At 49.5% G+C, this 13,704-nt stretch overlaps 2 protein-coding genes across 7 annotated transcripts; both read left to right on the plus strand.

Moving 5' to 3' along the window:
* Positions 1–18: 18 nt before the first annotated feature.
* Positions 19–1,793, plus strand: LOC308054340 (TLC domain-containing protein 5-like; the record flags this gene model as incomplete). Its single annotated transcript, XM_080366970.1, is given in 5 exon segments — positions 19–159; positions 321–595; positions 1,251–1,711; positions 1,714–1,758; positions 1,761–1,793. Coding segments are annotated over 4 exon segments (735 nt in total). The 5' UTR covers positions 19–159; positions 321–399.
* Positions 1,794–2,214: 421 nt separating this feature from the next.
* Positions 2,215–12,734, plus strand: LOC308054339 (TLC domain-containing protein 5-like). 6 transcript variants are annotated; one of them, XM_080366965.1, is made up of 5 exons: positions 2,215–2,353; positions 6,594–6,841; positions 8,225–8,424; positions 8,842–9,391; positions 10,178–12,734. In XM_080366965.1, exons 1-4 carry the CDS (start codon positions 2,342–2,344, stop codon positions 9,378–9,380), a joined length of 999 nt encoding a protein of 332 aa, XP_080223091.1. In that variant the 5' UTR covers positions 2,215–2,341; the 3' UTR covers positions 9,381–9,391; positions 10,178–12,734. The 6 variants fall into 6 exon arrangements, with proteins under 6 accessions (XP_080223091.1, XP_080223095.1, XP_080223090.1 ...); XM_080366969.1 differs by lacking the exon at positions 6,594–6,841 and adding an exon at positions 3,839–4,139 and having other exon boundaries at positions 8,842–12,734; XM_080366964.1 differs by having other exon boundaries at positions 8,842–12,734.
* The last annotated feature ends 970 nt before the right edge of the window (positions 12,735–13,704 follow it).

Raw genomic sequence — 13,704 nt, forward strand, 5'->3', positions numbered from 1 at the left:
AGCCGGAGTGGGCGGCCCGGCCAGCCCGGGGTAAGGAGCGGGGCGGCCCCGGCACCGCCGCTTCTGCCGTAGTCCCGGGCCGGGCCGGGGGAGCCGGGTCCCCCCGAGGGGATCTGGGGCGCTGTGGCTCGGGGGGGCCGGGGTCTTTCTTGTCCCCAGGTGCGCAAGGGTCTTACTAATGGGGGGGGACTCAGCAGAGCGCCGTGCCCGCGGGGAGGGTGCAAGGTGTGTTTGGGGGGACTTTGGTTTGCACGTTGTTTTGGGGTGGGTGGGTTGGTTTATTTATTTATTTATTTATTTTCCCCTTCCTGGTGTTTCAGCCAGTGGGCTGGGTCGGGTGGGCGCCCCCGGCCGAGGGGGCTGCGGTGCCCGTGAGGCCGTGGTGCTGTGCCCAGCAGGATGGTTTCCGTGGTGCTGGAGGTGGGGGCCAGCCTTGCCGCCTGGCTGCTCCTGTACTGCTGCTGCCGCCGCTGGGGCAAGCGCCGGTCCTGCGAGTGGAGCTGCCGCCTGGTCACCCTGCTGCACGGGGTGGTTGTCACCTGCCTCTCCGGTTACGTGGCTCTCCTGGACGGCCCCTGGCCTCTGACCCACGCCGGTATGTTTGGAGTCTCACCCTGACACATGTCCTTGTCATCGCTGCAGGCTCCTGGTTCTGTTACAGGTGGAGCTGGGGGGGGCTGATGGCTTTTGCTGTCTGTTCCCTTATGTGTATGTTCTTGGGGTGTGTCTGGGGCAGGGGTTTAACTCCTATGCTTCTTTCCCAGCCCTTACCACTTCTTAATGTTAATTTTATTTTATTTTTTTTTTTAGTCCATGTACATATTGGAAGTTTTCAGGTTGGCAGCATGAGTTTATTGCAGCATAGGTGTAGCAATGTGTTGGGAGTAGATCAAGTGCTGCTCACATCTTTAAGGGTGTAATAAGGGGTTGCACCTGGCTGTGGGGTTTTGTTTGCTGTTTTCTATCATCACGTCTCAGTTCTGCAGATGGGGGTCAGGCTTTCTAGAAGGGTGGAGAGCGGAAGAGAAACAGAAGCATGGCAGGATGAGATTGCCTCCCTGGGCCTGCTGGGCAGGCTGAAGTGTGAAGGGAGAGCAGGACCAGACATCTAAGCTTCCAGCCTGGCACTTGTCCAGAGGATAAAGCTGGAAACTAAGGAGGAAAGAGATATACTCACAGCCTGTATTGCTCCATATTGTAGAAGAATGTCTCATTTAAGACCCCAGACTAACATATATCTTTTGTTTCAGGTTCGCCAAATACATCTCTCCAGATCCACGTGCTGTCCCTGACCTTGGGTTACTTTATCTTTGACCTGGGCTGGTGCCTATATTTCCAGACAGAGGGGTACCTCATGCTGTTCCATCACATGCTGAGCATCTGTGGCATGATCATGGTGCTGGGGCTGGGGAAGTCTGCTACAGAAGTCAACGCTGTTGTATTTGTTAGTGAGATCACCAACCCACTGCTCCAGACCCGCTGGTTTCTGCGGGAAATGGGCTGTTACCACACTTTCCTGGGAGAGGTGGTGGATTTCCTCTTTGTGTTCCTCTTCCTGGTGCTGCGGATCGGAGGAGGAGCTTTGATCATGTACGTGATGGTGACATCCCCTGATCCCAACTGGCTCCTCAAGGCTGGAGGCCTGGCCATGTACATCGTATCTTTGGGGTTCATGCTTGAAATCTGCCGCTTTGTCAGGAGAAAAATGTTGAAAAAAAAAATTGTTCCTGGACAAGCCTGAGGAGTGTGAATGCACCTGTGTGAGATGTAATGGGCACTTGGCAGCTCGTTAACGGGTTGTGGATGACAGTCCCTTGGGCTGCAGTCCTGGCTACTGAAGCTTTTTCCTGTGGAAAGAACTCCTAAAAGCAATGTGGAATTGACTTTCTGGCACTGGCAGCGGTCTGCTACCCCTGGAGGAGATGAATCAGCGCTGGGAACAGGAGAAAACTGACAGAAGAGGAGTTCTAGTGGAAATCTGAGGAACCTGGCATGTCTACTGAACTCTGATTCCCTGCCTTCTGCAGCGATGGTAGAGGCTCAGGGAGGGTGGCAAAGCCAGGCTTGCATTCAGTATGCAACCAATAACTGCACAGACTGTATGTTCTATAATCCATATTGGAGGCAGAATTATTTTACAGCATAGAGCCAGAAAATCAACCCTGAAAAATACCATCTACCCATCAGGTAGGGGTGTGACCTAGCAGAGATTTACTGAGCCTCACTCTCCCTTAATCCTGGAGTTGGACAACACGCTTGACTGAGTACTTGGATGAAAGCTTCTTAACAAGATTCAAGCGCTTCCAGGGGTAGAGCAGATTTGTCCTTTGAGTGTGAAGTGATGGTACTTGAGGTGAGGCAATGTTTTACCTCATTGTTTTTAATGCTATATATTTTTTTTTAATACTTGCATTCAAGCAGATACTGATCTTAGAGCAGTGTGACTTCACTGGACTGACTCAGGCCCTTGTAAGCAAGAGTCAAGAATTAGACTTGTGCCAATAAACTCATAAGCAGGTGTTCACCTAGCCTTGGATTGCTTGGGGAAAAAAAGAAAACACACCAACAAAATCAGGCATTTTTGTGGGTGAGAGGTGATAGAGAAGAACCCCGTTTCTGTTCTGGGGCTGGCTCATTTACAAGCCACTTAAGCTGAATGCATGATTAATGAATCTCGTAGGTGACTATATTTTCAGGGGTGACAGTAATGTTTAGGCAGTCTCAAGTGTAGCATTGCTCCATACCAGCAGGTCTTGGAGTATGGACCAGTTCTCTTGTTTTCATTACCTCTCAGAACTGTGTTCTGACATTTCCCCTGGGGTTTTAATGTGAATTTCCCTCTGTTCAAGGCTGCAGTTCAGATTTACTTTCCTGTACAAACCTTGCTTACAGCTGAGAAACAAATGGCCTTGTGTTGCCCTCAGGTTTAGCAAGGCTGGTTGCCCTTCCTTCCTGCCTTCAAAGACCTTGTTTAGAGGAGCTGCTTCACGGCGCTAAAGAGCCCCTGAAACAGCTTGTGCGGCTCTGGCTCGAGTGAGGTGTCACCCCTGCTGCTGAGGTGAAGGAGGGGAGCAGTGGGAATGCAGCTGCTGTGCAGATGCAGCTTTACCAGCTCCTCCCTGCCTCTTATCGCACCAACTTTAGCACTGTTCAGGGCAGATAGCTGCCTTGGCTGGGGGTTAGGATAAGGTGCTTGGAGAAATTAAATAACCTAACTTCTGACATGCCCTTTGAATGCAATGCAGCTGTGAATCCAGACAAGTTAGCAGGCTAAGATGTCTAGAAAAACAGGAGCCTTGTGCTCCCAGTAAGTTGCCAGCATGGCTCTGGGGGCCTGGCCTCATGAGGTATGAACTCTTGCCAGAGTCACTGTGCTCTGCCAAAAACTCCTATGAATGATGAGACTTCTAATAAAGTTATGTTCTCTTTTTTTAAAAAAAAAAAAGAAATGATTGCTGTAATGTTCTTTTGTTCCGGATCTTAAGGAGGCAACAGGAGTTAACGCTGAGAAAAACAGGTTTGAGGGTAGCCTAAGCATGCTAAGGCTGGTAGTCACTGACAGTGCTCTGGCTCATGTCCTGCAGTTCAGGAAGCAGTGAGCTGGTGGGGAAACAAGCACAGGCTGAGTCACATGCTCTGGAGCTCAGGCTTTGAGGTGTGAAGGATAGATGAGGGTCAGCAGAAGCTCAGAATTGTGACTAATGAACCCATAACCTGCCACGCCAAGAACAGGATGTTAAATTGAGGTGTCTGCTCTTGGTGGATGCAAGGTCACAGGGTAACTGTTAAATACTGGTTATGGCCTCCATCCCAGGTTGCCTTTTTTTTTTTCCTGCAGCACCAATGCTTCTCTGTTCCTGCATTTCATCCTAGGAATGACCCATTTGGATAGCCTGGGTTGCAAGGTGGCTTGTCTACACTATCTTTGGAGAAGCAATTAAAAGCTTGAGAACACCTTGGGTGTTATGAGACATCCTAAGCCACTGCTGGGTGGCTGTTTCCAGCTGAAAACTACTACTGCTGGGCCAGGACTCTGCTGTCTGGAGTGGATGTGGGCCTGGGCTTGGTTTCCACCAAGTAAACTCTTCCTGGGACAGTAACCCAGTGACCCAGCTTGTCTGCATGCAAAACAACTAATGGTGGTTACCCTGTGAGATTTGAAGCAAAGCGCATGCCCTTGGGTGGTTGTGCACCACATTTCATCTAAGAATAGTTTTAGTGTTAAACCCTCTAAGGTTATGCTAGAAAAGCATCTGGCTCTACCCTCCATATCTCCTTGGATTTCTTATTTGCTAACATTTCAAAGAACGTAATTTTTAATACAGGTGGCTGATTTATGTCTGTCAAATATCCTTGAAGGCTTTTACAGTTAAAAAAGTGAACAGCAGTTGTGGCTTGTCACTGTGGAAGGCTAGTGACTTTTTCTTGTGTATTTCCAGTTCTCACATATTTCCAGTTTATTTTTGGATGAGATGTTTCCCAGTGTTGGCAAGCTAACGTGTTCTGTGACCCTTCGGTGGTGTAAGCTCTTGTTAGCGTAGCTACAGAAAGAAGATAAGAAAGAACATCCTGCTGAGGGAGGGTGTAGCTACACTAAAATGGGTAGCAGTGTGCAAATAGCTGTTAGCAGAGGTTCCTGTCCTGAGTTGTTTTGCTGAATGCTATTCATCTGCAGGCAAAATGAGCTACTGCAACTCAGCCTGCCCATTTAAATGGCTGACTGTGCACAAAGCAAACAAGAAAATTAGTGTATAAGCTGCACCTAACTTCTGGTACAATCCATGGGGAGATGATTTAATTTGCCACAATGCATCTCGCCAGATGCAAATTTTGCGCATTGTATGATCAAAAACCCCCACCACTTCTCTGTATTCTACCTCGAGTGTCCTTTGCCTTGTTAGGGCTTCCAAAGCCACCTTCTGCAGCCATCCCTGTGTCCCTGTAGTTCTTCCTGGTTGCTGAGTGTCGGTGCCATGAGTCAACATGAGCCCTGTAGCTTTCTGGCTGGCTGTCCACACTCTTCTTTAACCTACGCTAAACAGCAGAACAGCTCCATCTCTGTTGTTACCGAGGCTTTTGGAGAGGGCCTGGTGCAGCCAAGGCGGAGGAAAGCAAGATGAGACCTAGGATTTGTCAGAGAAGCAAAGGGACTGTTAACGCTAGCGAGGATGCTGAAATAGCTGAAGGACTGGCGTTTTGTAGCAATAGGAGCCTGTGCCTGGCCTGAACGGGAAAAGTAAGATAGAGAGATATCCAGCTGAAAACAGGCTTATTACAAGTGCGGTAAGAAGCAGGACAAGCCGTTCCCACCCTCTGTGTTTCAAAAGGTAAAACCTGACAGGATGAAGGAGAAAAAACCCCAAAAAACCCCACCAAACCACCTGTTTCTGGGTGGGAGAGATCGCAGCTTAGGAAGGCGGCGGGACGGCACCTCGGGTGTCCCGCATCAGCCCTGGGCTCTGCTGCTCTCCGCGTGAGGTGAAGGTGGGGGAGAGCGGAGCCGTGGGCTGCCGGAGCGGGCTCGTGGCGAGGGGCGGCCCGGGCCTGGTGGCCGCGGCGGGGGCCGGGCCGTGACCGGGGCGCGTCCCCTCGGGGACACGCGACGGGCGGCCTCTGGGCTGCCGGCGGGAGGCCGCGCCCGGCGGCCACGGGACCCCCCCGCCGCAGGCTGAGGCGGCCGCCGGGCCCCCCTCCCCCCGCTCCCGCCGCCCTTGCCGTCCCTCCTCCCCGCCAGCAGGTGCCCCTCGGCCGCCGCCGCTTCCTCTTCCCAGCGGCGGAGGCCGGGCGCCGGGCCGGCCTCATCGACCGCGGCCCTGCAGGTGGGTGCGCGGGGCCGGGTCGGTCGCGGGAAGCGCTGCGGGGGCGGCCGGACCGAGGGGAGGCCCCCAGGGCCCCGCAGCTGGGCGAGCGGGGCCGAGCGGGCTCGGCCGGCGCGGTTCGCGGCTGGCGGCGCGGCGTTGGGCCGCTCCGGGTTCCTCCATTTTCTCTCTCTCAAAAAAAAAAAAAACCAAAAAACGGCGCGTTGCTGGACGTGCCCATCTAATTCTTGAGCTCTGGAGGTGCCCATCTAATTTTTAAGCTCTATTCGGGGAGAGCGGGGCTGTTTCGGGTTCGGTTTGAAGCACATACAGTTACTGTAGAGCCTGCTGTCATTCCCGACCCTGCTACTGGTTGTACGAGCAATAGTACAGTTACTGCTGGGTTTTATTGCCCTGCTGACAGGCATCGTTCACAGGTGCAATGTACAGTGTGTATGCAAATGATAGATGTCGAGCTTTGTGCAGTTGGAAGATGGCCCCCTTCTTTCTTTCCAGGGGATGGAGAAATGTCTTCTTCACGTGTAGGTGTGGAAAATACCTTAAAACGTTTTAAAGGTCATTCCTCTTCCTTCTGCCGGCCTTCGCCAGCTGGTCAATCCCTTTTGTCACATCAGAATTCCTCCTGCCTTACCTGCCCTGGCTGTCGAATGCAGTGCAGACCTCACGTACCAGGGATGTCAAAGGAAACACCTGGGCAGAGCAGTTAATCACATCCTTGTTTCATCTCCCCGTGTTCCCAAAGCCCATTATAACGTAATGGTTTTGTTTACCCAGCCTCCTGAAGCCATCCCTGGTAATTCTTGCAACAGGCCGGGCAGGAAGGTTGGGCGCCGCAGCTCTGACGCCTCGTCACGTGCAGCCCCGGTGCTCCCGGCGCGGCTCGGCGGGTGCCAGCAGGACCAGGGCTGCTTTGCTATTGTGCAACTGGAAACTCGCGTATCCCAGACCGTGGCTTGGCTTTTTTTGGTGCTCTTCCCTGAATGCTCGGGAGCGATGAGGCACATCTTATCTTTCATGGAAAGGTATTACAAATGTGAACGAGATGTAGCTGTTAGAGTGTTATGTATCTGGGGGGCTTTTAGCAACCAGAGCAGTGTCCTCCACCGATGTTTGTGCACTGTAATCTTCTGGCATGTCTTTTGCTTGTTTGAGAGATTCTGTGTTGCACAGTGAGTGAGGGAAGGTGTATGAAAGAAATACTGCTGAAAAAAATCTTCTATGGGTATAGATTCTAATCTTCTCGCATCAAAAAGATTTGGGGGTCTTGGGGCCAGAAAAGATGAAGTGGAGCCCGCAGTTAGGAGAATTAAGTAGTTTGCACCTTGTCTTAAGCCTCTCAGACTGCAGAGGAGGGAGTGCCCAGTGCCTTGCCCAGGGGAGGTGCGGAGCAGGCGAGGGGCGCCCAGGGTGTGCAGCCAAGGGTAGGAAAGGGACTGGCTGTGGGTGCTTGGCTGTTCCCCAAGGTGGTGGGCCACTTGATTTGATCACCATTTGCTGGGGGTTGCTTTGTTCTAATCTGTGTTTTGTCCTCACATGCTCATGAAGCAGTTTGAACTATATATCATTCCACTGGAAGTCTTCCTGGGGAGGATGAGGGGAATTCTACGGTGTTTTTTCTCTGAATTATCTTGCAAATGTGTTAGTGCTAGAAGGTTAAAATTCAGTAGCAGGAGGAGATGGTAATGCCTTTATGTTTCTCTTGACTTATTTGCAGTTGGTGTCACTGCAATGGGAAGATTGATTAGCAGTGGACCTAGCAAGAGACTGTGTGTTTTGGATTTTCATCTTTTTTTTGTTTCAGGAGAGGAGGAACCAAGCTAGCAAACAGCGTGACAGGATGAGTAGGTCAGGTGGGGCAACACAAGCAGACCAGTCAAATGCAGATATATGGGCAGGGAACTAAAACTAAAGGGCAGGTGTAGCTCTGGATCAAAGTGTTATTGCTGGATGTGGTGCTCCTCAGCCTGTCCCACAGGCAGTGCAGATGAGCACTAACATATCCCAGCAGATCCTGCATTGCAGACTGGTTGGGGAAGTCCTCTGAGGTGCTTTACCAAGTTGTAGTATGTTTTCTGTTCAACCAGGCTAGGAACTCGCTGCCTCACAAGGTCATTGCTTTCAGTGTGTCTTCCCACAGCTGAGGTGACACTGGTGGGGATCTGTCTGCTGGTGGCCACATGGTGAATCTGCCCTAATTCTCAAGGATACGCTTCTTTGATGTAGGCCTTTCCCCAGAGGAACCACGCTTCCTCTGCAGAAAAAAATTGTTAGGAGGAAGCAACACCATCAGGAAACAGCACTGTACACTCTGGGATGGTTACGGGTGAAATGCTGCGCTGGGGTTGTGCTAACACTGCCGAAGGACAGACTTTCTGATCCGTTTTGTCTTTCTGTTCTTGTGACAGGATGCTGTTCCCCCTGCCTCTGCGAGTAGCCTGCAGTCTGCTTGCCTGGCTCGCTCTCTACACTTGGTTCTGCCATCGCTACAAGCACCGGAATTACGAATGGAGCTGCAGGCTGGTCACGCTAACCCACGGCATCCTTGCTACCTGTCTCTCTGCATACATTGGCTTTATTGATGGTCCCTGGCCTTTGAGTCACCCAGGTGAGTAATGAAGTTGTGGTCCCAAGTCCCCCAGTGAGTGACGGCATAAAGTGGGGTTCTCCTACCGCTTTGGTATCCAGGCCACTTGAGGAATGATGATTGTAATGATATCAGAGCTGCTTTGTGATGGAAAGTACTAGAGGAAAGGAGAGACTGGTACTGTATTTTGCTAGTGTGTGGCCCTCCCCAGCTGCAGTCTGGCAGAGTGTGTGATCATACTGTGTGGCCATTACGTGTGCGCAGCTGTTAGACTAACAACTATAGTATTGTGACTTGCCTGACTTTTCCAGTGGAGCTGTGATCAGTACAAGCTAATACCAGTCTGCCAGTGCTGAAGGTGAATACCCCTTTCTTATCTTGGAACCTGCCTGCTTGTTGCCTCCATGCTTTAAAGCTCTCTCTGGTGTTATGTTTCAGGATCACCAAACACAACTCTTCAGGTACATGTGCTGTGCCTTAGCTTGGGCTACTTCCTCTTCGACCTTTGTTGGTGTGTGTACTTCCAGGCAGAGGGTGCCCTGATGCTGGCCCACCATCTGGTGAGCATCCTGGGCATCACAGCATCATTGGCACTCGGGGAGTCAGCTGCGGAGGTCAACGCCGTCATCTTTGGTAGTGAGATCACCAACCCACTGCTGCAGGCTCGCTGGTTCCTGAAGGAGATGGGGTGTTACCACAGTTTCACAGGTGATGTGGTGGATTTCTTCTTCGTGGTCCTCTTCACTGGGGTGCGGATTGGAGTGGGGGCCTGGCTGATGTACTGCGAGCTTGCTTCTCCCAAACCCAGATGGTACATTAAGCTGGGTGGTGTCATCATGTACGCTGTCTCCTGGGTTTTCATGGTCAGCATCTGCCGCTTTGCTAGGAGGAAGAGCATGAAGAAGTACCACGCTTGGAGGAGTCGGAGGACTGATGAGTTGTACTTGAAAACTAATGGACATCTCAAAAAACACTGACTGGATGCTGGGTAAAGACTTCCTTGAGTTCACAATCTGGCAAGAAGGGGATCGTGCCTGAAATGCCACTGTTGGGAGAGGAGCCAACACACGTTAGCAATTCTGGAGCCAAATTTATCCCTGGCATGACTCCATTGAAATCCATGGAGCTATGCCATGGATTCACTGGATCTGCAGTGTTTGGCCTGGCAGAGACTGGCTGAGTGTGTACATAAGCATACGTTAAATGATAGGAGTGAAAGAAGGGCTAATTTTACAGACTGAACATAACCAGTCCAGCAGTGCAGGTGTAAATAGTAATGTTAGTAGCTAACTCCTTCAGCACTGGTATAATCTTGGAAGAGAGAAGAAAATAACACTAGATCTTCATGTTTGGTGTCCTGTACAGTCTAGATAGTTAGAGTGACTCTTCATACTGTTAGGAAGAAGCATGTTCTAGTGTTTCGTCAGAGCTAGGATTCCTGGCTTTTCCACCAACTCGTTATGTGACCTTGGGCAAGTCACGTAACGCTAACTCTGTGCCTAATTTCCCCATCTGTGAATTGGGGGTGATGGAGCTGATCCATCTGTGTTATGCACTTTCAGATTTTTACTTGAGAGGTGCTATATAAATGCAAAATGATGGTTGTTAACTGCACTTTGTTCATTATCCCTATGTTTCCTTTGGGAGAAACAATTTTGGTGGTTGAGCTCGAGTGTGACTCTAGAAAGAACAGTATTTTAGGTAGGTCGTTTCCTACCCTTTCTAATTCCTTTTAATAACTTATTTAACAACATATTAATAATTTATTTTTCAGTAGTGTCCAGAAGCTCTAATCAGCACTGGCGCCTTGCAGGACTAGGTGCCCTGTGAACACACCCAAAGATACAGTACCTGGATGTGAAACGCTTTTCTGACTTTTTCCCTGTTCTTCATCCCTGACTGTTAAAACTCCACCCGCTCCCCCACCCTGCAAATACTGATTTTAGCTCCTTGAGCGACCACGACTCTGTTATGAGAAGCACCATCAGGACCTACCAGTAAGTGGTTTTCTGGCTGATGGACCAAGCCCCAGTTTGTCTGAAGAATGCCAAAATCTGCTCTGCTGTGCTTACTGGCCCAAATGCAGGCAGGGCATGGAGCTAGCCTGAGAACAAACGACATGCCTTGAGATTGTTAGACAAATACCTTCTCCAAGCTGCAAGAAACTTTTAAAAATAAGAACAGTAAATGCAGAGTGTTTTACTGCAGCAGTCTGCAGTCTCTACTTGGCTGTTTCTGAAATCTAAAGGGAACAGGGGCCAGAACCTGATTTGTAGTGAAGGCTGTGGATTTCTGCTGTCTTTCAAAATGTCATCCTAGATGCAAATCCGTGTATCTGAACGCAGAGTCTGCCACAGTTTTTGGGGATAGTGAGGGCTGTAGGTGGATGTCTGGGAGCTCTATGGAAAAACAACTGAAAAACACTTGAAACCAGCATTGATGTTTTTCCCCAGGACCATAAGATACCAGTTTCAACAAGAATGTTTCCTCAGGTCCAGATGGGCATTTCTGGTTGAAGGGCGGCCAACATGTTTCTTCAAAACACAGTGGCCAAGGTGGAAGAGCTACCCAGCTTCAAATCTGTCCTCTGCCCTGTTCAAGCCAGAAACCTAAACTTGGCTCTCCATCTGAACTGATGCCTTGACTCCTGGGCTTTGAATTTACTTCTGTCTCCCTGATTGGATCTGGGCCATTTTATAAAAGGGAGCATTTATAGGGTAAGAGATCTTATTTCACAGCCTAATAATCAAAGAAGCAAGAGGCACAGATTCTGGCCTTTTTTAAGCAAAAAAGTGAACCTGACGGCGGGGGGGGGGAAATAAGTGTTAACTTACTTGGTCCCATTTACAGGGAAAAACACTCCCCCATTTGGCAGCTTCTAGTGTTTATTCCACGGCATGTTCTTAAGCACTGTTCCTTTGTTACTGCTGTTACTATTATGATCATTTATTCTGAGCCTCAGCACCAGGCCTCCAGTGCAGCTCAGGTGCCAGTTCTGCTGTGAGCCTTGCCTGTTGCAGCCAAAGACCTGAAGAGCCCAAACCATTTCAGATTAGCAGAGCCAACTGGTGGGTGAGCTGGTCCTGAAAAGGAAACGTCACTCATTTAGCACAGCATAGTGATAAGACTGTTGATCCTTGAAGGGTGACGGGAAGGGCTGGCTGGTTCTTTCCCAGCTCTGCTGCTGCTGCCAGGCATGTCAAAGGAGTCTTTTTGCCTCAGCTTACTCACTTAACAAAGTGGGTACAGTATTACCTACCTCATGGGGTGTTTTCATTTGTTAACACTGAGCCACCTTTTATGGAGGCTTGGTGGTCTGTGTCAAGCTGTGCTGTATAAAGGCAAAATGCTGTTGCTTTGAGTGAAGCATGTCTCACTATGATCCATCATCAGCACTTTCTCACCTGAACATGGCACTTCCCAGCATCTGGTTTGCCTCACAGAAGCAGGAGTCCGAGGTGTTTTGCAGTGGTGCTTATGGGTAGGAGTCAAAAGGAGTAAGCTAGACACCCGCGTAAAGATCAGCTGTGCTGCTTTTGTTCGGGTGGGCTCCCAAGTTGAAGGATGTCTGGTGGGCTTTCCCTAGTAAGGATTGCAGTAAATATGGAGCCAAAAGAATTTCGGCAGCCAGACTGACCAGAGAGTAAGGGCTTTCAGCAGCAAGTCCTGAAGAAATGTAGGTGAAAACAGCCTGTTCATTTCTCAGCGCAGCTGCTGACTTGCCCACCAAGAAGAGTTTCCTGAGCAGTCCTGTTGATTTGGACTCTGACCTCTGCTGAGGTTTGGTGTGCAGCTTACACGTGCGTGGTTACAGCCCTGCTGTGGGAGCTGTACAGCCCATACCTGCCTGAGTGAATAACGATGTCAATTAGTGACTGCAGGTGTCTGTGAAACACCTGGTATGAAGATGTTTTGAAAGATAAAGCACTTAATGGCTGGGAGGAAAACTTGGTTGGAAGAAGTAGAACACTGCTCGATGTTGAGGCTTTGGAAGTTAAAGGCGTCAAAAAACAATAGAGCAATTAGGAGTGACTTTATAAGGTAGAGCTAGTAATGATGTCTCAGAGCAAAGCCTTGCAGTCTGTCTAGTGGGCTCCAGCATAGAATCACAGACCCAGAGCAAGTATAACTTTCAAGCTGTTGAATACATGGTGGGACCTGTCCTCAGGCTAGTCCATAGTGGCTAGAGCAAATTGTGAAAGGAAACTGCAGAACTAGTGCAAAATAATAACTTGTGTTTGAATTACTGTGTAATAGCAACTAATGTTCCACCAGTGAATGGTGTAGATGCTTTGTAACATGTTTTATAAAATAAAGATTATTTAATTATATGAGGAATTTGTTTTCTGTCTTTGGATGCAGTTCTTAAGTCATGTTGTGTATTGCTGGATGAGTCAGCACTGGCCATGTAAATTAACAAAGTGGCAGTCACCGGGTGCTTTTTAGGAACTGATCCAGCAACTTCTACAGCTTTCACCATTATTGCTTCTTAGACATGTTAACAGACAAAGCTTTCTTTGTAGAATCATCGAATGGTTTGTGTTGGAAGGGGCCTTTTATTTGCAAGGTCATCGTGAGGAGCACTTAGGAGTTTGGTGTTTGCTAATAGGTGCTTTCAGGTTGTTGACTGGCTGAACATGGAGCATTTCTTCCATAGTGTTTGTTCCCAGGCCTATCCTCAGGCAACTCATGGAGCAAAAATGCTTCCTTTGTTTTCTGTGCCCTATATGCTAAAGGAGAAGGTTCTCCTGTGTTTCTGCACCATGAACCATGAGCTCTTCTCATTCATAAACTAAATGTACTAGGAATTGATGGGAAGAGAGTGTGTTTCAGCGTTATTTAACGTTGCCTTGTGGGGGGTACTTGCAGCTGTAGAGATGAGCCAAAGTTAGCACTGTGCAAAGGTGGAGATTTAGTCTGGGGTCCCTGTGGTGCTAGTCTGTCTCTCCGTGTGCCTGCTGTAGTGTTACCACTTACATACTGCGGAGCTGTCTTCATTCAGAGCCAGCATGAAACTCTCCGGCTGTGGAGCTGCTGGGAGCTGTTTATATCGTGTTCCGTTCGTGCCCCAAAGCTCCTTGGGCAGGACTGCCTGTGCCACATAACCTGCTGGGGGAGATGTGAGCTGCCGGGAGGATGTTGTGCAGAGCTCAGGTCTGTTTGCACAGGGGCTTCGTGATGCAATAGCTTAGCACCAGGAAAGCCAGCAACACACAGAGCAGCTTTGTCAAGTGATTTAGAAAGTTGTGTGCTACTTTTGAAAGCTCTGCTTCAAAGGATGCTCCTAAAATAAGAGGAGAG

The sequence above is a fragment of the Falco punctatus genome (genome assembly GCF_963210335.1).
Source record: "Falco punctatus genome assembly, chromosome: 16".
Classification (NCBI taxonomy): Eukaryota; Metazoa; Chordata; class Aves; order Falconiformes; family Falconidae; genus Falco; species Falco punctatus.